Here is a 24762-nt window from a genome sequence, read left to right as displayed (position 1 = left end):
GGGGCTGAAATCGCCCTCAGGGGAAGGGGCGCCCACAGAGCCTCAGGCTGCAGGATGGGTGAGCGCTGGTCCCGCTTGAGGCCCTGAAGATGCCCAACTGATTCCGCCCGTAGCCCTGACTCCCTTCCAGAGCAGTAACCCGCGGCTATCCTCTCCTTGTCCCCTCGGCAGCAGTAAGGGAGAAGGGGGTCACGTTCCCCTGGCCCCCGGGACCCCGCCCAGCTGGCTCCCACCGCGCGGGGGGCCCGCCCCGCCCCCGGCCCCCGGCCCCCCGCCACCCCGCCCCGCGCGAACTTGGCCGCACCCACTTCCCTCGGGAGGCGCCCCCGCCGCGGCCGGGCTGACGTAACAAGGCACCCAGCGCCGGCGCCCCGCGGTGCGCGCCCCACGCCGGGACCCGCCGCCTTCACGGCGCCGACACCCAGGCGCGCCCGCCCGCCCGCGCGCGTGCCCGTCCCTGTCTCCGTCCCCGTCCCCGCCTGCAAGCGCTGCTGAAGATGGCGAGCCCGGCGCCCCAGGAGCACGCCGAGGAGGGATTCCCGGCTCGGGCTGCCGGGGAGCAGGAGCCGCCGGCCGGGGCTCCCCCCGAGGAGCCGCAGGAGGACGCGCAGGAGGAAGGGGCGGTGGCGGCCGTGGCCGCCGGGCGGCAGGTGGAGGAGGCCGCCGCTGGCGTGGCCGTCGCGGTGACCTGGCTGCTGGGGGAGCCTGTGCTGTGGCTGGGCTGCCGCGCCGACGAGCTCCTGAGCTGGGAGAGGCCGCTCCGCACCTTGCTCGCCTTCGTCGGGGCCAACCTGCTGTTCTGGTGAGATCTCGGGGATAGGGCGGGTGTGTGTGTGCTGGGAGGGGTCCGGAAGGGCAGGTGACCTTGGGGCTCCCGGGGTGGGGATTGCGCACTGGCCACTGCGGAGTAAGAAGTGGGAGCCCTGTCCCACTTTCTTGGTCACCTTTCTGAGCAGGTAGACACCCACTCCAACTTTCTCCCTGTAAAGAATTGTCATCCCCCGTGTGTGTATCCAGCTTCGCAGGGGAGGGGGTCCGCTGACCCTCGTGCACCTGTACCTACAGGTGTGCCTGGCGTGCTGGGCAACTTGGGTTTTTGCTTTCTAAAACTCGCAGGTTTTGACCTGCTTGCCCAAAGCGTGCCCAGACAATCGTGCTTGAACTTGTACTCGTTCTTGCACCCCCAGCAGGCATATCTGGACCAGCTTAGGTACATGCTCAAGACTGCACCGCCTTCATAAGCCACCTGAGATGGGCACTGAATGATTTGTTTTTCCATTCCCTGGAGGGTTGGTTTTACTGTCTTTCTCCTTGATGAGAAAACAGGAAGCAACCAGATGGATTACGTACATCCCCCAAGCCCTCACCCTCATATGCAGTGGAAAACAGTCATATTTTTAGGTAAGGTATGGAGAGAATACATAGTAATGGCTATGACAAGCCCCTGATCAACAGGTTTGACTCCCTATAGAGAGCCCTTCACTGGTAAGGACAGGGGAAGTGTCTGGCTCCTTCCTTGAAGGACAGCTCTGTCATCTGCTACCAGTCTGATGGAGGGCGGAGAAAAGCCTTCTTTGTTTGCAACCCTGGCCTCATAACAAGCATGATCCACATTGTGCAGATTAAGTAGAGGTTAGGCAACAGATACCTTGTTATAGGACATACAGTTCTTTTTTTTTTTTTTTTTTTTTTTCTTGTTTGCAGTATCATACATGATCATTAAACTGCTGCTAGAATGTTCACACCTGTTACTGCAAATTCAAAACCCAGTAATAGCTCCTGGGGAATTTACTTTAGGTCAGGATAGGGCTCGCTGGTACTGGACATACAGTTCTTAACCTTAAAGTTAGGAAATAAATGCACAAGACCTACACAGGCTACCATTTTCTAGTTTAATTGAGCAACTCAAAGATTTTTTTTTTTTTTACACAAATCTGTGCTATTCCTGGTTATCTCTAAAAACTGACTGTATCTTATCAGAGCCCCTGAGTGTGAATTTAATTTTACTTTGGATCTGTTAGCTCTCTGCATTTCTGAACTTTATTCCAAATTTCCCTATGCTGTTATAAAGTTATGTGAGCACTCAAATGAGGAGGATATGTTGTACTATACTGGATGCGGTAACAGTTCAATCATCTTAGGTCTATATCTCGCTCATTTTACTAATGTGGGACAGATAATTCTTTAAATTATGTCTTATTTTAAAATTCTATTTATTAAAAAATAGCAAATATCCTCACAGTTGAAAAGTTTAAAGATGCCTGACCTGTGGTGGCGCAGTGGATAAAGCGTCAACCTAGAACACTGAGGTCACAGGTTCGAAACCCTGGGCTTGCCTGGTCAAGGCACATATGGGAGTTGACACTTCCTGCTCTTCTTCCCTCCCTTCTCTCTCTCTCTCTCACACATGCTTTCTCTCTCTCTCTCTTTAAAATAAATAAAGTCTTAAAAAAATTTAAATATACAAAAGGATAAACATTTTTTAAGTTTCTTAAAAAATTTATTTATTGATTTTAGCGAGAGAGGAAGGGAGGGAGACAGGAACATTGATCTGTTTCTGTATGTGTTCTGACCAGGATTGAACCGGCAACCTCCGTGCTTCAGGATGAAGCTCCAACCAACCAAACTATCCAGCCAGGGCAGGATAAACATTCTGAAAATCTCTTTCCCATCCATGCCTGTCCCTGGCTACCTGGTTTCCTTCCAGAGACAACCAATGTGACCAGTTTCCTTGTATCTTTCCAGATAGTGCATATTTTAGCAAATACACAGTATTCTACTCAAATTGTAGAATTTTGCCTGTGCTGTTCCTCTTCTTTGTGAATCTTGGTGATCACTTCCTTATTCTTTCTCAGCTGCAAATAAAATTTCATTGTAAGGATGTCACAAATTATTTAACCTGTGTCCTACTGATGGATTAAAATTGTTTCCAAACTTTTGCTGTCTTAGTGTTATAGCTTTGTACATGCATTGTTTTACATATGTGCAAGTGGTTCTGTAGGATAAATTCCCAGAAGTGGAACTGTTGGGTCAGAGGGGATGTGCACTGTCATTTTGTTGAATATCACTAAATTAGTAGACATCCTTGAAATTCTACCAATTTGTACTCCAAGCAGTGATGAATGTGACTTTTTGTTTCTCTATATTCTTGTCAACAGCATTTCATCAATCTTTTCTGATCTTGTGAATCAAATAGGTGAAAAAGGGTGTCCCATTATGATTTTAATTTGTATTTCTGTGGGATTGAGCAGTTTTCCTATGTTTAAGGAGCATAATAAATATCTTTTCTTTGCATTATCTGTTTATCAATAACTTTTATCCACATTTCTATTTCAACTGTTGGCATTTTTTCCTATTGATTTGTAGGAACTCTTTTTATATTAAGAACCTTAGCCTAATTTCTATAATATAAGTTGCAAACATTTTTTCTGTAATGTATTTCTAATAACCTCTATTGAAAAGGATGATTTTTCCATAAAACAATTGAAGGCATAAAATAATTGAAGGCATATTATTCAAGAGTGATGTCTTCTATTTATTTTTTTTATGAGTTCTATAGTGAGGCAAACAATGACCAGGTGTTCAATCAGTTTATATCTTACTGCTTATCTGTTTTATTTCTTCTCCTGTTTGCAGTATCTACATTCCACACATGTATTTTCTTTGACAGAAAAATAATAGTATTTCTTTTTAAATTCCAAAATATTTGTTAATTGGAATTGCTGACTCATTTATTAATTTTATTAAAATTGTGGACTTCCCCCCTTTTGCTGTTTCTGGGGTTAAACACTTTTTTTTTTTTTTTTTCCGTATTTTTCTGAAGCTGGAAACGGGGAGAGACAGACAGACTCCCGCATGCGCCCGACCGGGATCCACCCGGCACGCCCACCAGGGGCTACGCTCTGCCCATCAGGGGGCGATGCTCTGCCCATCCTGGGTGTCGCCATGTTGCGACCAGAGCCACTCTAGCGCCTGAAGCAGAGGCCACAGAGCCATCCCCAGTGCCCGGGCCATCTTTGCTCCAATGGAGCCTTGGCTGCGGGAGGGGAAGAGAGAGACAGAGAGGAAAGCGCGGCGGAGGGGTGGAGAAGCAAATGGGCGCTTCTCCTATGTGCCCTGGCCGGGAATCGAACCCGGGTCCTCCGCACGCTAGGCCGACGCTCTACCGCTGAGCCAACCGGCCAGGGCGGGTTAAACACTTTTTAAGGACATTGTTGTCTTTAATAGTGTACTTCTTATCAAGTCATCTTATATGATGATGTTCTAATATTCTCTGTCGCAGTAACTCTAAAGCTCTATTTTTTATGTGTAAAACAAAAAGATCAGTGTTAGAAATGTGAGGAACCCAAATCTTGTCTTAAACAACAGTGATGATATTTTTACTTTAATGGTGTTATTTCATTTTTGTGGAAATTAACTTTTAAAATTTTATTATTTTTTTTTAAAGATTTTATTTATTGATTTTAGAGAGAGGAGAGAGAGAGAGAAAAAAAGGGGGGTAGGAGTAGGAAGCATCAACTTGTAATAGTTGCTTCTTGTATGTGACTTGACCCGAAAAGCCCGGGGTTTCAAACTGGCAACCTCCGCATTCCAAGTTGATGCTTTATCCACTGCACCACCATAGGTCAGGTAGAAATCACTTTAAACATATATTTTTGAATGATTTAGTACCTGGTACCAGCAGTAGCTTTTAGGATTTTGGGTTTGAGTTCAAAAGCTCTAAGACTTATTACCTTCCCATTATCTGTAAGGTTTTAGTACTATGTACTACAAGAACCAATGTTGAGAGATAGCTGCAACAAATGGGTATAGTATAATTCAAGGATGCATGAAGCAAGTGTGGTAAAAGAGCCAGAGAAAGGATAACTCATTTTGATGCAGTTTCAGGGTAATAGTGACATTGTGGATGGAAGAGATTGTGAGGTCTTCATAAGGAGATTGTGCTTAGACCAGACCCTGATGGACAGAAATGTTTTGGGTAGATCTAGTACATGGTCAACAGCCATCTAGCCCTAAGGAATCATATCTGGAATTTTGATCAATATACAAAACTGACTTGGTTGGTATTGGTACTTAATTGGTACTTAATTGGTAGAGACTAGTGGGGAAGGTGAGACTGGCAAGGTGTTTTGGAGACATATTTGGGGACAATGGTTGCCTCGAATGTCATGTGCCTGGACTTCTTTTCTCTTTAGGCAATGGGGACAGAAAAAGTGGCACATTAATGTATCCATGGACATTTAATGCATAAGTTTTGGTCCATTTATTCTTATTATAAAATTCCATCTAACAATAAAAACTACAATAATAGGCAACAACACAGATGAATTTTACAAATGTAATATTGGGCAGAAGAAGCACAAAGAAGAAGTTATATGTGCAGAATGATTCGGATTTTTAAAAGTTTGAAAATGTACAAAGCTGAACAGTATTGATTAGGTATACACATAGGAGATAAGAAAGACATTCTTTTTTTAATGTTATTTTTTTACCTTGTGAGATTTATTTTATTTTTTAAATTGAGTTTATTGGCATGACACTGGTTAACAAAATCATACAGGTTCCAGGTGCGCAATTCTGCAACACATCATCTGAACATGGTATTGTGTGTTTACCACCCCTATCATCTCCTTTCCCTAAGCGACCCCCATCCCTGGCAATCACCACACTGTTGAGAAAGACCTTATCCCTGAAAGTTAGAGAGTGCTTGTTGCTGGGAGGAGTGAAGAGGTATGATCACAAAGGGACATGTGGAAGGTCTGATGAACAGGCAGTGCTGTATTTTCTTACCTGGATAGAAGTTACATGGTATTCGAGTTATAATTATTTTCAAACTCTGTGTGTATAAGTATTTTAAAACTATGTGTATATCTATTATCTGTGTATTTTATGGAAAATACTAAGTAATGCTAAAAAATGGTGTTCACTCAGAGCTCAGAGGAGTTGGATAAAACATAAACCACATGTAATGTTTACCTCAAGAACAGGGTTCTTGAAGTAGATTGGGTAACACTTCATCTGTGTTTCCTTTATTTTACCAATGAGAAACATGATTTAAAAATTCTTTCTCTTAATTTTAAGTTTTATTTATTTTAAAAAATAGCCAATACCGCCTCTCAGTTCAAGAGTTTAAAAGTACAAAAGGGTAAACAGTTTGAAGATCTCTTTCCCACGCTGGTCCCTGGTTACCCGGCTTCCTCCCAGAGGCAACTATGCACTCATTGATAAACACAACATCAAATAGAATGAACCGAGTGAAACAGAAAATGCCCACTTGGTTTTGCTTTAAAATAATTAACTTTTTGCAGTCCACTGTCAGTGAAGTGCACACACTCTGAGCGTACAGCCAGATGTCACACCCATGTAACAACAAAGGCAATCAGGATATTCTAGACCATTCATTCCATCACTCCAGAAAACTTCTTTGAGTTCCTTTCCTGTCAGTACCCACCCCTTGGGACTGATCTGCTTTCCATCACTATAGATTCTGTTCATCTTCTCTAAAGTTTCATATGAATGATACCATATATTATGGTGTCTTTTGTGTTTGGCTTTGTTTACTCAGCATAAAGTTTTGAGATTCAACCCATTGTATCTATCAGTTATTTGTTCCCTTTTATTGTTGACTTGTATGCCACTTCAGGGATGTGCCACAATTTTTTTTTTGGTATCCATTTGCTAGTTAATATTCATTTGGGTTGTTTTCAAGGTGGGCTATTATGAATAAAGTTACTGAAAAAATTCAGGCAGAAATCTTTGTGCGAAACGTCTGTTTTTGGTGAGAGGAGTGGCAGGCTCTGACTCATGTTTTGTATGGCCACATGACAGTTGCTGTGGACAGGCGAGGCATAGAGCAGAATGCCCCTATTCTCAGTCGCCTGGCTGGGCATGGTTGCTGAGGCTGGATGCCTTTCAGCACAACCTCCCTCTTGGGGCACACTGTCTCTGCCGCCTAGAAAGTACTCTGATGTGATTTAGCATTAAATCCACAGCTGGATTGTGTGGCATACGGAAAAGTCTCTGCGTTGGGCTATTCCTCAGAGCATCTGACATTGCACAGCATTACTCTCCATTTGTGTGACTAGAACTGCAAGACAGTGATTCGCCTGACCGCACAAGGACAGGAAACCTTGGGTACTATGACTTTTGTGGGCCAGATCTGTGGTGGCTCAGTGGATAAAAGTGTCGACCTAGAATGCTGAGGTCGCCAGTTTGAAACACTGGGCTTACCTGGTCAAAGCACATATGGGAGTTGATTCTTCCTGCTCCTGCCCGCCTACTCTGTGACTTTTGTGGTGTCTCAAACTGGGCATCTGTGCAGTCCAGGATGCCCAGGACCCACTGGGAGCCCTTGGGATGCTGTCCTCCAGAGTTGGTTCAGAGGTTGCAGGGTCCAGCTCCCACTCTATATACTTCTCAAAAGCCCCTCTCTATATACTGTCACTGGCGGCTCTTCCAGCTTGTGTTAGAGCAGTGCCCTCACACAGTGCTCTCTGACCCTCTCTGACTGGCAGCATCAGGGGCATCACCTGGACAGTTGGTAGAGATGCAGGTTATTATGGGTTCCATGTGACACCTACAGGACCAGAATCTCTGGAAGTGGGACCACAGTATCTGAATTTTCTCCAGCTTCCCAGGTGACTTGATACACACTCCAGTTTGAGAACCACTGACTGCATTTGAGCACTTTCTAGGGTCCTGAGCTCCCTTTTTTGTAAGGCAGCGTTTCCACTGTTGACCAATCCTGAGTAGCAGATATTTTCCTTACACCGAGTTAGAGCCCATCTCTTGCTTATCTCTGCAACTTTCCAAGATCCAGGCCCCATTCCCTGCATAGTCCTTGGACTGTTTCAAGATCTGGTCTGTTTTCCGTGCCTGCTGAGCCTCCTCCCTCGCTGAACAATCCTGGGTTCCTTCTATGCACTGTTTCCAGACCATTATGAACACGCTGGGTGATTTGTTTTCCTTCTTCAAGGCAGCATTCCTGAGACAGTCTGACCAGTGTGTGTGCTTCCCCACCTCCCCCCGGGCAGCAAACATCCTCAACACCTGCTACTACTATTGACGAATGTTAGACTCCCAGCAAACTAGACTTGTATATATAACTGTATAATTATGTATATAAAGGTCTGATTTGTCAAACTACAGTTACTAAGTATATTCACATTTAGCAACTCATTTAAATCTAACAGCAGGTATTGTTCTCCTTTTATGTAAGAAGAAACTAAGGACAACAAAAATTATTCTGTTATCACAGATGACTTTGACCTGTACTGTTCAGTGGAATATTTGCAGTGATAAAAGTAGCTGACATCTCTACTTTGCAGTATGTGGCTATTAAGCATATGAAATATGGCTAGTGTGACTCAGGAATTGCATTTTTAATTTTATTTAGACTTAAATTAAAATAGCCACATGTGGCTGTATTGGGTAGAACCGTCCTAGACCATAGACATGGGGCAGGGACATGAAGCCACATCTTCTTTCTACAAATTCAGTGTCTTTTTTACTCTATCACTATAAAGGGTAAGAGAAGACAAATTATGGGAGCCAAAAATTGGGGCTTACATTTTTCAATATTACAAAATTACACTTAGTCATATCAGTTTAGAGGGAAAATAATTATGTAAAGAGAGGTTGATTCTGCATTAACAGTGATGTTTTCAGCCTGTCAGTTCAGTTCAAGTTCCTCACCATCTCCCTGCTCCATTTAGCTAGTCAGCTGCTGTGGAGGAGTGTCTGCCCCAGGCCCACAAGGTGCTGGACCCACCGGGTAGACCAGAAGCCCAAGGACCAAGGTTATCTATGAAAGCTTACTTCTTTGGTTTGGGAGATGTGACTGGCTCACTGAATTGATTGAAGCAATATATATACTAGTTGTTTGTATGTCGCAGTCCCTAGGGCTCAACAGTTTAAGAATAGTGGAGATCAGGGAGGTTAGAACAGTTGATGAAAGCTCTGTGCACTTCATTGTGTAGGTTTAAAGAGAAGGTGTAATTGTAAAAGGTTAATAGTGAGGACTTTCCATGGAGGACAACCTCAGGAATCAATAGGGCTGAGCGATGGATACTGTCAGCATAAGAGACTCGCCTGCTTCACACTGGAGGTGTGTTCTGGAGAGGAGAGAGTATAAATTATTATTCTTGGATGCTTGGAACCAACATGGGGTCTGAAACATTGTAGATGTTCAAAAGGCTTAGTGAAACTGAGTTAGACTAGAGGCGAGTCTTCTAGCCTGGGTAGGGTGGGACTTGTGGAAGGAGGAATGGTCTTGCGCGGTGGAAAGTCTACAGTGCACTGAGAGGAGTTATGGACATGTTTTATGTCCAGCATGCCGCAGGTGTTTCTGGAGTGGTGGCCCCGTCTGCTCATCATTAGACAGAGGCTCTTTCGTGAGTTTCCATGTAGGACTCTGTCAGACCTTCGTTCCGTTCTGTAGCTCTACGAGCTGCTGGTTTGAGGACTTAAGAATCAGGCTGCTTTCACCAGATTAACACTCATTCTAGAACCCGATCAGGTTTTTCTCGCTAATGTGATACCTACAAAGCTCATTTTCAGTGATTTTGCACAATTTTATGTTTCTGCTCTTTGTATAATACTTCACCTCAGCTTCTTTTTGCTACTCTGTTTTTCTTTTTTCTCCTGTTGTGCATGAGTGTTTTCAAGAGGCCTGATTGATCCAAATGAGTACAAATAAATGAGCTGTATCATTATTACTAGCTGCTGAGAATCCAGTGTGACTAAGACACATTCTGATCCCTGGTGAGAGAAGCAGATTAGTAAACCTATCATTCTAATGCAGAGTGATGCTGCGAGTGGAGTGCTAAATTGTCACAAATATGCCAAGAAGAACCAATAGGATTTCCTTGGTATCAAATGAGGGGTCCTAAAGACTGGGGAGAAGACAGAATGATCAACATATAAAAAGTGGAAGAGAACTAATGCATATTGAGTAGCTGTTATGCACTAGGTGCTCAGTTAATTCATGGAAGCTTAAAAGTGTACACAGTAGCACTCATAGTTACTTATATATACTACTCACAGAAATTAGGGGATCTTTTATCACTTCATATTCATTTTGAAACATCCCCTAATTTTTTATTTTTGTGAGCAGTATAGAAGTGTGTGTGTGTGTGTGTGTGTATATATCGTGAGAGAATGAGGAATGGGAGAGGGGAGGGAAGATGATGGGACAGGAAGGGAGGAGAGTGGGGGGGGGGAGGGGAGGAGAGGCGTATGTTCCAGGGGAAATATAAGAGAAATGTTAGAAAGAGAAATGTTGGGACGAGTTTATGAAGAGGTTAATTTTGGACTGAGGAAAGGAATTTGGACTATATCAAATAAGCAGTCTCTGTTACCCCAATATAAATACCATTGTATTACTTCCTTCTAAGACCTTCATTCAAAAATTATTTAACAATTATTTATTGAGTGTCTGCTACATGCTGACACTGTTCTAGTGCCAGAGATGTAAGCAATAATGAGATTTCTTTTCTTTTGGAGCTTATATTCTAGTGATGGAAATGGTGGAAAAAGACAATAAACAAATATACAAAATGCTAGGAGAGTCTGGATGCTATGTCGATTAACTAAAGCAGAGACAGGGGACAGGAAGTGATCGGGAGGTACTATTTTGCTGGAGTGGTCGGTGCTGGACTCTTAGTGTTGGCTTTCCATTGACGCTCTGGGCGAATTAGGGGAGTGAAACCCTGGGGCTGGAGACCAGTAAGGAGCAGCAGTGGGAAGGGAAGAGGAGATGGATCAGGGGAGGCTCTGGAGGTAAAATCAGGAGGACCCACTGATGTTGTGGGTGGGAGAAGAGAATCAGGAGATGGGATGACTCACTGACAATGGTCAAGGAAGAGTGGCTGGTATGAACCAATATGAGGGTCACTGAGGCTTCGGCAGGTTTGTGCGGTGTGGGAGGAGGGTGGCAAGCCCAATTTTGAGGCTGTGGAATTTGATGTGCCCATAGGCCATCAAGTGAAATTGTCCAGCAAATCTCTGCAAGGCCGATACATGGCTGGTGCTCAGGGGACAGTCTGGGTAGGAGTACAGATTTGGGTATTTTGGGGGTGCAGGCTTGTGGAGCGGTGTGTGAAATTCCCTAGGGAGCATTTGTTGGGTAATAGGAGAGAAGAACCTGTGGGAGAGTTTTGAGGAAACTGATATTACCAAGGTGGGTGACTGCCGAGAGCACCTTTTGCAGGAGAGTTCGAGCATGGCAAGTCCCAGAGAGAGGGTCCTGGAGGAACCAGGTCAGGTAGCAGCTGAAGTCATCAGCTAGCGTTTGACTAGGAAGTGCCCTTTTCTGGCTTTGTGACAGCAGTGTGGGCAAGGGCATGGCCTTCCTGACCATACCAGAATGGGAGGAGTCTCTTCCTTCCTCCCCATCACTGCCTCCTCCCTGTGCAGTTCCACGGAAGACAGGACTCCAGCCTGTCCTCCACAGTCCCTCTGTGGTTTGGTCCCCAGGCCAGCTATTGACTTGGCAGACGTGAGTTCAGGCATAATTTAGGAAATCTCTCTCTAATGCCTGGTTTTTGGACCAATGAGATACCCTGATTTGAATATCAGAAGCTACATTTTGCTGTGTTTCTATTGTGCTCATTCTGTACAGTCTACCCACCCCCTCTCCACGCCGTCCTCCACCTGCTCTTCGGATGCCTGAAGACTCCTGAGAGGGCACCCTGCAGGTCAGTGGAACTTATGGGGATGGAGGTAATGCCATGGGGAGGGGAGAAGGACAGTAGGGGCTCTTGGGAGGACTGAAAGGGCTGGACTTAGAAGGACACCTCTTTTTCTGGTATCTGAGGGCAAGGGGGAAAGGTAGGTGAGAACCCGCAGTGGATGTTGCCAGGAGTCATGGGCCAGTTGTCACGGATTTCTCTTTGAAGGAGTAGGAGGATCTACTGAGATTCAGGAGGTTGAGAGAGCACGCGGCTGGCTTTATCTTTCATGGCAAAGGATAGCAGGAAATCACAAATAATTGGGGGGAAATGCTGGATGACATTGTTTTCCTGGCTTTTTTTATGTCTGGCCATTTCTACATTGAATACATTTTTATCAGGTCCCTGTTTCATCTTTGTCCTCATGGACCATTTTTTTTCCCCAGGCTACTTTTTTTCATGGAATAGTGCTAAATTTAGTATTGTGGCCCCCCCTTTACTGTATTACATTAGCAGGAAATATTACACGGGAGACTTTCCATTTGCTAAAGAAGCAAGCTCTAAGTGCTCATGGTATCCACATCTCTTTACAGACATGCTTTTAGAAGCATAAAACTCTTGTTTTCAGAGATTCTTTGGAGAGATTTTTCTACAGTGTTTTCTTCTCTGCTCATTTCAGTTTTTTTGGTAAGGGCATATCTTTCTCTTGGAGATGAAGGCGCCACTACCTAAGTGAAAACACGTTGGGCGAGGTGTGGCCAGTTGCATGCTCCTGACAGAATCTCAGAACTGGGAGAAAGAGCTGGAGCCACCCATGGGCCAGCTGTCACCCCACCCCCACCCCCCGCCCAGGCACTGGCAGAGTGAACCTTTCATTGGGAAGATAGACTTGGATGACGCAGAGTGCTCACTCAGGTTGTGGCCACACAAGCACCCTGGGTTTCTGGATAAACCAATTTGGCAGCTATATAACAAGCTGGTGTTCTTTTGACAAATTTGGGGGCATACTTTCTGTGGCCTTACATGATTTCACTTGGTGATACCTGCAGTGACCATTGATTTTTAACAATGGCCATTCATTGGGCTCCTGCTTTGGGGCACTTGGCATAGCTATTATGTTATTTACTTTTCACACTACCCAGCAAGGGGTCATTGTCCCATTTTACAGAGAGGACTTTGAGGCACAGCACATTGGGGTCACTTGCCCCACGATGACAGTCTTGTTGCAGGGCTGGCATCCCAGCCAGGTGTGTGTACAGCCTTCCCCCATCAACCAGAACCTACTGCAAGGGGAGGTTGCGCATAAAATGAGTGGGATATCATATGGCTGTGCCCTCTGTCATCTACAGGAAGGAGTGAATTTGCTTCTCAGTTAAAACATCAGCTGCCTCCCACATAGCCGGTGTGTCTTATCTGCTTTCTCGAAAGAAGTTAATTTATTTTCCAAGTAAAATGTCATCACCAGCCACAGCTCCATTCCACCACCTCTGTTTTCCATTTTCCAGCATTAATGACCGAAAGCTGGACTGCATCCCTCTGAGCTGTCAAGTGGTCCAGCTTCGTTCTACTTCAGCTCCCTTTTGCATTTGCTCTTTTGTCTAGACTAGAGGACGGCTCTTTCTCTCCAGGTAAAATGTTGTGTGGACTCCTGCATCTTAGGTGGCTGCACCGCTTGGTGGTGTAGAGTGGTACCTAAAATACGGTATGTGTCCTTTAGGATGTGAGCCTGGGTGCATTTACTGATGGGAGATGACATCTTGTCTTTAAGGAGCACTCCTGCTGTCCCCTGGGCTGTTGGGCTGAGACCAGGCATGACCAACATATGGCCCATGGGCCAGATCCGGCCCTCGTAATGAGTTTATGCGTTCTGAGATTAAATTTTTAATATCCTCTGCTACTTTAAAATCTCAGCTACTCAGAAGTGGAAGCGTCTTTGATTATTGGAAACAGAGATATTTAAGAAGATAGTGATATGCGTTAAAGAATATCGCATGTGACTAATCTAGGGTTAACTTCCCAATAATTGGTCGAATGGATTCGCGATACTTTTTTATTTTTTAAAAAAATTCCATCATAAAGATTTACAACTTTTGTACTCGTCTGTATTCAGCATGAACTGTTTGGCATTTAGCAGCGATGTGAAACCCACATTCTTTTAGGTGGAGTTTGCCAGGGCTCACCCAAGGTCAAACAATTCCTTATTTTTGTGGTCAAGTGTGCTGAATCAAGTGGCATTGTAGCATAGACAATAGCTGCAGTTGATAACTGAAAACGTGTCCAGGCTGTTTGTAAAACGAAATAATTGTTTTATTTGTGATATAACCCCTTCAAGCTCATTCTATTAATTAAATATTGTCTTGATTGATTGCGATACAGTTTGGATATTTATATGGTATGTAATTATGTTTTTATTAAAATATATTTTTATTAAAATAATATTGTATATTAAATTTTTTTCACTCACTTACATTTATTCATAAACTAATTACATATAAAATTTTGTTTACTTAAACGAATCATTTTTGTATTTAACACTTTTTAATTTTAATATTTCATCCAGCCCATGAAAAAAGTTTTCTTTCTAATCTGGCCCGGGGGCAAAAACTGTTGGCCATGCCTGGGCTAGGACTGATGGTGGTGTCTTTATTGAAGGAGCATGGGAGGATGTCAGCAGGATTCAGATCATCCTGCTGTTAGCGGCTCTTACTGGCCCCGGGCCTGTTCCCTCCACCTCCGAGACTCTGCTTGTCCCCACCCTTTCATCCATAGCCCGTCACTGTCATTAGTCTCCTTGTCTCCTCAGTGGGTCATCCCTGCCACCCTCTCTGGGTCTTGGCTGTTAATTTCAGTATCTAGATCTGTTTGTGTCTTTGATGGCACCTGGTACAACTTGGAGGTATTTTGTTTTTCTGTGGGTTTGTTTCTCTAATTCTTAGATACTTAGTAAAATTCTGTTGAGTACCAGGGAGATCAAAGAAAAAAAAATGAAGCTACAGTTACAGAATGTGCAGTAAACGATGTGGGAAGCACTGCATGTAAAAATTAGTCACTCTCTCTACACACAGATGCAGTCTTTATCTTGCTCTCAGATTGATTATTCCCACCAGACTTTTAATAAAAATACAGCAATCTCTTGCCCACTTCTTTCCACATCCTAGTTCTGTTTTTTAGAGCAGTTATTGTTCATTTTCCGCGTTTTGCTCTATTTATAGCTTTTCTAAGTAATATTCTTAAAATATCATTTTTTACATTTGTAATTTCTTTAATTTTTTTGAGGTATAATTGACTTATAACATATTAGGTGTATAATATAATAACTTGATATTTGCATATATTGTGAAATGATCATCACAATAAGTCTGGTCAACGTCCATCACTATACATAGTTACAATTATTTTTAAATGCCTTTTCTCAATTGAGCAATCTGAGACATATTTTTCCTCTCCCACTCTAATTCACATACACGCCCTTCCCCTCCTCTGTCTACTATAACGATGTCACAATTTTGGGTTTAATCATTACGGCTATGTAAGAGTTGTTGAGAGATGAACTAAGGAGAATGCCTCGCTTATAGTACCTTGCTTGTACCATTTAATTTTGCTGTTACTCTATTTTTTTTCTATTCGTTTTTTTTTTTTTTTTGGCTGGATTATAATGCCCAAATATTCAGTTAAACATTATTCTGGATGTTTCTGTGAGGGTGTCTTTGCATGAGATTTATATTTAAATTGGTGGATTTGGCTAAAGTAGATTACGCTTCATAATGTGGTGGGCCATATTCAATCAGTTGAGAGCCTGAATAGAAAAAATAAGACTGACTTCCCCCAGTCAAGACGGAATTCTGAAGCAGATGATTTCGGACTTGAACTGCAACCCCTGGCTCTTGCTGGGTTTTCAAACTGATGGATGACCTTTGAACTTGAACAACAGTGTTGGCTCTTCTTGGGTCTTCAGCCTGCCAATCCACCCTGTAGGTTTTAGACTTGCCAGTTTTCATAATTACATGAACCAGTTTCTTGGCTCACATAATGTAATTTCTTCAACCTTGACAAATAGAACATTCTCTTGCTAGAATATTTTCCAAGTCTTTTTTCTTTTTTAATTATTAATTTATTGTGTTTACATAGATGTTAGTGTCCCCCCAAATATATCGTCCCCTCCCCTGTGTTTCCCAGTACATCCCCCTGTCCCCCGCCCCTAACGCCCTTTCCCCTTCCCTCCAGGCTTTGCTTTTCTCTCATCCCATCCTATAACCCTACCATCCCCTTTACCTCTGACCGCTTTCCTTCTGGATCTTTTCATCCCGCCTCTGTCTCAATTCGGCTCCTCAGTTCATATTGTTCGTCAGATTCCTCAAATGAGTGAGGTCATATGATATATTTCTTTCTCTGCCTGGCTCATTTCACTTAACATAATAGTTTCCAGGTTCATCCATGTTGTTGCAAAAAGTAATATTTCCTTCTTTATCATGGCCCCATAGTATTCCATTGTGTATATGTACCATAGCTTTTTAATCTATTCGCCCACTGTTAGACACTTGCACTGTTTCCAGATCTTGGCTATTGTAAACAATGCTGCCATAAACATGGGGGTGCATTTCTTCTTTTGAATTGTTGATGTGTTCTTGGGATATATTCCTAAAAGTGGGGTAGCTGGGTCAAAAGGCAGTTTGATTTTTAATTTTTTGAGGAATCTTCATACTCTTTTCCACAGAGGCTGCACCAGTCTGCATTCCCACCAGCAGTGCAGGAGGGTTCCTTTTTCTCAGCACACTTGCCAGCACTTTGTGTTGTTTTGTTGGTGAGCGCCATTCTGACTCGTATGAGGTGATATCTCATTGTGGTTTTAATTTGCATTTCTCTAATGATTAGTGATGTTGAGCATTTTTTCATATACCTATTGGCCATCTGTAGGTCCTCTTTGGAGAAGTGTCTATTCATTTCTTTTGCCCATTTTTGGATTGGATTGTTTATCTTCCTGGTGTTGAGTTTTACAAGTTCTTTATAAATTTTGGTTATTAACCCCTTATCAGATGTATTGTAGAATATATTCTCCCATTGTGTAGTTTGTCTTTTTATTTTATTCATATTGTCTTTGGCTGTGCAAAAGCTTTTTAGTTTGATATAGTCCCATTTGTTTATCCTGTCTTTTATTTCACTTGCCCGTGGAGATAAATCAACAAAGATATCGCTGTGAGAGATGTCAGAGAGCTTACTGCCTATGTTTTCCTCTAGGATGCTTATGGTTTCCTGATTTACATTTAAGTCTTTTATCCATATTGAGTTTATTTTTATGAATGGTGTAAGTTGGTGGTCTAGTTTCATTTTTTTGCAGGTAGATGTCCAATTTTTCCAACTCCATTTATTAAAGAGGCTGTCTTTACTCCATTGTATGCTATCTATTTGTTCTTTTAACTCTGTAACATTTCTGGAAAGCTCCTTTTTGTAAAGATCAAACATATCAGGCTGACACTTTTTAAAAATTGGACTTACTGGCGTGGCATTGGTTAATAAAGTTATAGAGGTTTCAGGCGCACAATGCTACAGCGCAGACAGTACAGGCTGACACTTGGGCTCCTCCTTTTTTCCTTTCCCTTGGAACCTTCTGGTTTCGTGTGATTGTCCCCTGGGCCTGCTGTTCTCATCCCTCATCCTTCTCTCCTGTGTGGGAGCCTCCGTTATGAGGTCCATGCTGAAAACAGGGCCAAGAAGCTCCAGTGATGAGGCCTCCTTTTCTTCTCCCTAAGATGGTTTAAGGTTTTGTATTTGTTCTAAGTTTCTCATTTCTGTTTGTTTTTTCTGTCTCTGGATGCTTTCGTGGTGAACTCTTTCCTTTTATTTTTTCTTTTTTCTTCCCTTCCCTTCCCTTCCCTTCCCTTCCTTTCCCTTCCCTTCCCTCTTTCTCTCTTTTCTTTCTTTCTCTCTTTCTCTTTCTCTCTTCCTTTCTCTCTTCCTTTCTTTCTTTCCACAGAGGCAGAGAGACAGACTCCTGCATGTGCCCTGACCAGGACCACCTGGCAAGCCCACTAGGGGATGATGCTCTGCCCATCTGGAGAGAATGCTCTGTTGCTCGGCAACTGAGATATTTGAGCACCTGAGATGAGGTCATGGAGCCATCCTCAGTGCCTGGAGCCAACTTGCTCCAACTGAGTCATGGCTGTAGGAGAGGAAGAGAGGAAGAGAGAGAGAGAGAGAGAGAGAGAGAGAGAGAGAGAGAGAGAAGGGAGAGAGGGAGGGGTGGAGAAGCAGGTGGTCGCTTCTCCTATGTGCCCTGACCAGGAATCGAACCCGGGACATCTGCATGCTGAGCTGATGTTCTGCTGCTGAGCCAACTGGCCAGGGCCTCGTGGTGAACTTTTCTGTATTGAAAGAGTACATTCTCCAGCTCTGAGAAAGTAAAAAGGAAATGCATGTTTTGAGGACTTGTGTGCAGAAAATACCTTTATCTTGCTCTTCCAGCTGATTGGTAGTTTAGCTTGGTTTTGAATTCTTGGTTGAAAATAGTTTTTTAAAAAATATTTATTCATTTTAGAGAAGGGAGACAGAGAGAAAGAGAGAGAGAGAGAGAAGGGGGAGGAACAGGAATCATCAATTCCCATATGTACCTTGACCAGGCAAGCCCAGGGTTTTGAACCGGTGACCTCAGTGTTCCAGGTCCACTGCGCCACCACAGGTTAGATAATTTTTCCTTAGAATTTTGAAGCCTTGCTCTCCCTGTCTTCTCTCTTGTTCCCAGTGTTGCCTTTGAGCAGTTGGATACCTTTCCAAGGCCTTTTTAATCTCTTGTGGATGATTGATAGCCAGTCCAGCTCTTGATTCCTGATTGCTGGTATTTAGGTAAGCAGGGAACTGGCCAGACTGTTGTATTATTGCTTGTGCTTTAGTGCTTCAGGGCAAGCTTAAAGAATTTCGTTTTGGCTTTTGTACTTCCAGGGCTCAACGTTTGCCATATGAAAGCTCCATATGACTTTTGTGGTCCGCTATAGCCCTGTGGACTTCTGTGTGCCTCCAGAGGGCACTTGCACAGAACACAGCCTGAATGGGGCCCCTGAGTTGTACAGGGAGGCTGCCCTGGCTGAGTGCTATGACTTTGCTGAGTCATGCACTGGAGGACGCAGAGCAGGGCTAGGGGTCAAACCTGCCTTTGTAGGAACATGTATCATTTTAGAATAGGCTGCACCTAGATGAACCAAAAGCTGGAGAGAATTCATGTCTTGACCTCCTTTGCACGTCCTCAAAGCAAATATCCTAACTTGCCATAGACCAGGATACGACCAGGATGCATGGAGATGAAAGTGTCACTGCTGTTTACTTTTTAGGTTTGGTTGGAGCTTAAGGGCACAAAGGTACCTCTTTCTGCTTCTAAAAAGCACCCAGGCACTTTTGCTCGTGTTTTGCTGGTCTGGGAGGCACTAAAGGAAGTGTGCGTCCAGAGTAGCAGATTTCAGCCAAAGAGTCATAAAATGAATCTGTTAAAATCATCTCGGACCCTGAGCTCCCCAGCACTTTGAGGGGACTAATCTGTTTTTCCACGTTTGAAACAGCTGATGGCAGATACTTATTTCTGTGATCAATTTACACTAGCTCTGACCTAGTAAGCCCGGTTGTTTTGTTAGCAGCTCAGCCCTTTCAAAAGACGGCATCTGGTGATGCAACACAAGGTAGGCCCTCTGCTCTGGCTTCATCTTCACCTTGTTTCATAGATGAAGACACTGAGGCCTAAGTCCCCACAGTGAACTGGTGACACCATGACCCATCTCAGAGCCTCCTGACCCCCTTTTAAATGGTGTGCTGCTGAGTGCTGAAACAAGTGTGATGAAATTTAGGATGTCCAGATAATAATGTTCCCAAGTGCCAGGATCACTGATCAGAGTGTTCAGTTTACTGTGGGAAAATTACTTTGCTGCTCCAAACACGTTTCAGGGATCTCGAGCGTCTGGAGCTGGGTGCATTGACAGGTCTTCCCATGCTTTGCTGGGACCCTCACAGCTCCTAGCTATGAACTTAAGACTTTACCCTCCCTCCTTACACCCCGCCAGTGGAGCTGAAGTTCGTTAAAAGTTGCTTTTGACAGAAAAAAGTTGAGGACTTTCTCTTGCTTTCAGTTGTAATGACTTGACTTGAGCCCATCTACTTGAAACAAGATGTTTAACATCCAGCTAGTGTGAATACCACCTTTTTTCACACGATAAGGATACCTCTATCCTGGAAACCTTTTATAGGGGGAAATTCTTGTCACTTGAACATTCATTTACTATTCAAAGGAAATATTTTTGTATGTTCCTGAACTACAAATTGATACTTGTATTTTCTAAAACAACCCAGGATCCCTTAAAATGGACACGGCCACTTCAGTAGTGGCCATGTATTTCTAAATACAGCTGAAGAGCTTATTTGTTGTTGTTAAAACCTCTTTAAAATAGCTGTTGACCTCTTCTCGTCAAGCACGCCTGTAGCTAATACACATAATACATGGTGTTCACAAACAAAAACCAGGCGTGCACTCAATGTTTTTAAAAAATTCAAGTTTTCATGGGAAATAAAACGTCAAGGTCAGGATGTGGAGATGTCCATTAGAACAGCACAGTATAGGAACCATGATGCACAAGACTGCACATCGCCAGATCCCGAAGAAGGGATTTTCACCACGAGGCAGAAGACGGCCTTGCAGCCTCTGTTCTGAGCTCAGTTGCTCATGAGTTGCATACACTCCCAGTCCATCTTTGCATGGGGAAGGAAGCGTGTACGATCTGGAGGAAGGACATTATGTGACCCTCCTCCCGTGGCTGTGTTTCTGCATCCTGAATGGGTATATGTTGGGGTGTTGACTGTGGAATGAACACCTTTCTTTCTGAAAGAATATATATTTTCTTAGTTTACCTTTTAAATTTAACTTTCAAAAACCTTCTGGGTAAATTCAAAAGTATAACTTACATGGTTATGCTGTATATAATATCTGAAAGTTTTAATGAGAGACTTTAATCAGTGTATTATCATAGTTACTGCAAAATGGTACATTAAACTCAACCTTTTTAAAATAAATGATATCTAAATATATAAAGATACTTAACAATACAATTTTGCTTTTGGCTCAAGTTCTAAGTTCATTAGAATACATTTAAGATATATAATTCAGTGGAAATTGAAAAAATGTTTTAAAAATGCTTTTCTGTTTTTTTTTTAAATTCACTAGTATTAGTGAATACTAGTTTTTATTAATCAAAATGAAAATTGGTAATTTCCATTTAAATTTTCACTTTTGGCCCTGGCCGGTTGGCTCAGCAGTAGAGTGTCGGCCCAGCTTGTGAAAGTCCTGGGTTTGATTTCTGGTCAGGGCACACAGGAGAAGCAACTATCTGCTTCTCCACCCTTAAAAAGCCTCCTCTCTCTTTCTCTTTCCCCTTCTCCCGCAGCCATGACTCGAATGGCTCGAGCATATTGGCCCTCGGTGCTGAGGATGACTTCATGGCCTCACCTCTGGTGCTGAGATGGCTTGGTTGCTGAGCAATCATTGTGCAGTGGCCCCAGATGGGTGGAGCATCGCCGGGAGGAGGCTTGCTGGGTGGATCCTAGTAGGGGTGCATGGGGCAGTCTGTCTCTCTGCCTCCCTGCTTCTCACTTCACTAAATTTAAAAAAAAAATACTTTTAATAATGTCACTAAATATAGCTGAAAAGTTCAGCATGTTTGTATGTTAATGCCATGTATGACTAAGACATTGGATGCTGTGTATGTGCCAACTTTTAGCTCTAAGGTTGCCCATGGAATCTCTGCTGTGTATGGAGTTTGCTTGGTGCAGACAGGTGCTTATGAGCCCGTGTATGCCACATGCCTATGGCATTCAAGAGCATGGCTGAGAGTGGAAAAACCATTGTTGTACGACAGTTCCCAGAATGTCAGTGATGATTTTTGGCTTCTGGTGAGAAGAACTCTCAGATGTCTAGAAAGAAGCCCAGACATATAGTGTAGATTTGTGTGGCTTTTACCATAAGCATAGCTTCTTAGACTTGAAGGGAGGTCCATTTTTTGCCTCTCCTCCAGAGATGAGGATACACGAGCCAGCCAGGGCACCGTCCTCTTTGACCTGACTAACCACGTCATTGCAACAGGGCTTTAGCACAATGGCAGTTAAGAGAACCAGACTGACTTCCAGTAGCTAATGAGAGGCCACATCTTCCCTTAAAGAGAAAGACTAAGCCAAGGTCCAAGGACCATTCATGGCCTTTAAAAATTGTATAGAAGGTTTCATGCTTCCCCTACATTTTTTTTTTCATTTTGGCACATGGTTATTGTTATGACAGTGTGCTTCATGGATTTCATGACTAATGATTACATGAGTGACATGCATGATTATTTAAATATAGTAATTGACTCAGTCATTCAACAAATACTGAATGAACAACAGTACAAAATGTATGTATTAAGCACCCATTTGTCCAGGCAGTGACTTAGTGCTGGGGTGATATGCAGTGTGGTGTCAGAAAATGATAAACAATGAACAAACAAATAAATGTATGAGTAGAAATCAAGATTTGTCCTATGGAGGGGAAAAAAACATTACTCTGAGTGGTCTAATTTGATTGCAGGCTGCCAAGGAGACTGGTTTTCAGCATGTGTGGCTATCGTGTGACAGTTGCCCACTGGGTGGTACCTTGACTCATTTTTGTACCTTTGCCAGGCTTTTGTAAACAAATGCCTTTTGCCAAAGGATCCACCTTTTCCTTTATCAGAATAGCCAGTTCCCTTTGAGGAGAGCAGATTCAAAGTTCTGATGTAGCCGACTGCTGATTGGGTTATCAATAAATGGCATGTTAACAGCTGAGAGCATTTCTTTGTCATTTGCAAGCAGAATTTTGCTTCTCATTGGATCGCAGTGCGAATTTATGATTGAAATGTGGATCCTCTTCTATTCCAGGCTCATGGTCCTTGCTGACTGTGTTGGTGGTTGAACAGAGGCATTTTCTTTTATTGTTTGTGCTTAACGGCAAATGTTATAAACACAGGAGCTAAGTCATTCATTTGGAGGACTTAATGAGAAACTGTCATCTTTCCTTATTACGTATTTTTTTATTTTCCTCCCCACATTGATTTTCATGGGGCTGTCTGTCTTGTTTGGAGAGGTAATACAGCCCTGGAAATCTCAGGTGGAATTATCAGGAGACGTGTTTTTTGTTGGAGGTTGGTTGGGCTGTGCCAAGGGACAGCTTTGTCTCCCTTGTTTAATTAGAGAAAGTAGTTAGGGTTGTTTCTAGCCCTGCTCACTGCCCGTGTGTGCACACAGAGGGAGCAGGACGGACAGACCTGCTGGGTAACGGCAGCCCCTTCTAGCACACCCACACGAGTGTTTAGCTCTGTGCACTGGAGGGGTGCTTTGTTCTCTCGTGGAACACTTCCAAGCACTGCTTCTCTTGTCTTCTAATTCATAGCTCCTTCTTGGAAGACATTGAAAAGACCGACATGCAAATATCCCCATGGAGTCACTTTTAACAAGTCAGGGTGCTATTGGTTAGCTCGTTATTGTGGTTCTGGGGGCTCAGAGGGAGCTTGGGCTGTCTGTGACGTTTGCTGTTTCACTTACTTCCTTTGCTATGTTTTATTGACCAGTTCTTCTCGTAGGAATCCTATATGGAAATGATCTCTGTGTTAGTCTGTCTTCTCTTAGTGAGGTACAAAGGGGGATTCCTCATGATGAAGCATCAAGTTCCTAGCCCGAAGAGGTCTTCCCAGACCCAGATGTGTGGCTTTCTTTTTGCATCTCAGCTCCTGGTTTGGATTCTTGTGGGCTAACCTCAGAATTGAGTCATCTTTTTTTTCTTTGTTTTATTTCCTTTTGCCAATTTTCTTATGTATATGTTCTTAATCTGTGGGATTGTAGCTATTTAAGCTCTCTCCATAGAGCTGAAATATAGTAGAAATAAATGCTCATAGAGGTGGGCAGATGTGTGTGTGTGTATGTGTGTGTGAGAGAGAGAGAGAGAGACAGACAGACAGACAGACAGACTGGGGTGTAGGGGTGCTGGAATGAGGTGAACTAGCTTCCAGCAGGGTGAACCAGCCAAGTGACCTAATGTTTCTGAGCTTTAATTTCCTCGTTTGTGAAAGGTGGGCAGCTCGCAGTAAGGAGCAGGGAGAGAGCCCGTCTTGTGCCTGCAGCACATGGGCTGTGAGTTCACTAAGACCTGTGGTTCTTTCCCAGAATCAGTTTCCCACTTAAAAATGTTAACTTTTGTGCTGCTGCTTGTTTGAGCTATTCACTGAAGCTTATTTTTAAAATCACAAAATGTAAAAGAAGACATTAAAATATGAATTTAAGTAAAAATAGCTTTGTATCTGAAGGGAGCCTGATTTGTAAATCGACTGGCACTCCAGGGTCCAGGTCTAGCTAGTCTGCCTGAGCAGGTGGAGGCAGGACCTCTGCTACAGCGGCTCGGGCTGTCGCTGCAGTGTGCACCCCCTCCGTCAGAGTGGACAGGATGGCCGGCACGAGCCATTGCTTCTGTGGCCCTGCTTCTTTCGCCCCACTGTGGGGTTCAAGGGGTCCCATGGTTAGGGGCTGAAGTTGGGGGACCTGGAAGAATTGACAGCAATCAAAAGAAATTCATTCTCGTTGCAGGTTCACTCTCAGTTTGGAATGTTTAGAAACAGAGCATAGGGCACTTTGAGGACTGAGGTCTGTGAGGCAGCCAGCCCTCTCCTGCTTGCACACTTATTCACAGGCATTCCTTTTCTGTCTCTGTCTCTGTCTCTGTCTTCTTTCTTAAATGGACCCATACGAAAGAACCAGAAAGGCTTTCCTTCCTGGGATGACATAACACAGTCCTTGACCACGAGCTTGCCCTGCCCATCAAAATCCAGCTGGACAGTGTCCACGGCATGTGAGCCAGGAGTGGACATTCTTGATACATATATTGGTTCCCAGATACTTTCGGCCACTTTCCCCTGTGCCGTAGGTGTGGCCCCAGAGCAGCAGGGAATCTCATCTCACCAGGGGCCAGGAATGATGGGCCATGGTCCTCCTCTTCCCTGCCAGCATCTGGACACTCCACAGACTCTTTTTATTTAACTCAAGTTTTGAAAATATTTCCCACTCTGTT

The 24762-nt window shown here is 43.6% G+C and overlaps 1 protein-coding gene and 1 non-coding gene across 2 annotated transcripts in view; one reads left to right on the top strand and one right to left on the bottom strand.

Annotated features, from left to right (window-relative positions):
- The first annotated feature begins 396 nt into the window (after positions 1-396).
- The window catches only part of RETREG1 (reticulophagy regulator 1), a 134197-nt gene continuing 109831 nt past the window's right edge, over positions 397-24762 (top strand). The window contains exon 1 of the mRNA XM_066243966.1: positions 397-802. Coding sequence (XP_066100063.1) covers positions 498-802 — 305 coding nt within the window. The 5' untranslated portion in view covers positions 397-497. The remainder of the gene's footprint in view (positions 803-24762) is intronic.
- On the bottom strand, positions 1693-1896 carry LOC136321246 (small Cajal body-specific RNA 16). The gene has a single exon (XR_010728521.1). It is a non-coding gene; the product is annotated as a small Cajal body-specific RNA 16 (non-coding RNA).

The sequence above is a fragment of the Saccopteryx bilineata genome, chromosome 1 (genome assembly GCF_036850765.1).
Source record: "Saccopteryx bilineata isolate mSacBil1 chromosome 1, mSacBil1_pri_phased_curated, whole genome shotgun sequence".
Taxonomy (NCBI): domain Eukaryota; kingdom Metazoa; phylum Chordata; class Mammalia; order Chiroptera; family Emballonuridae; genus Saccopteryx; species Saccopteryx bilineata.
This window is presented reverse-complemented; position numbering and strand designations above follow the sequence as displayed.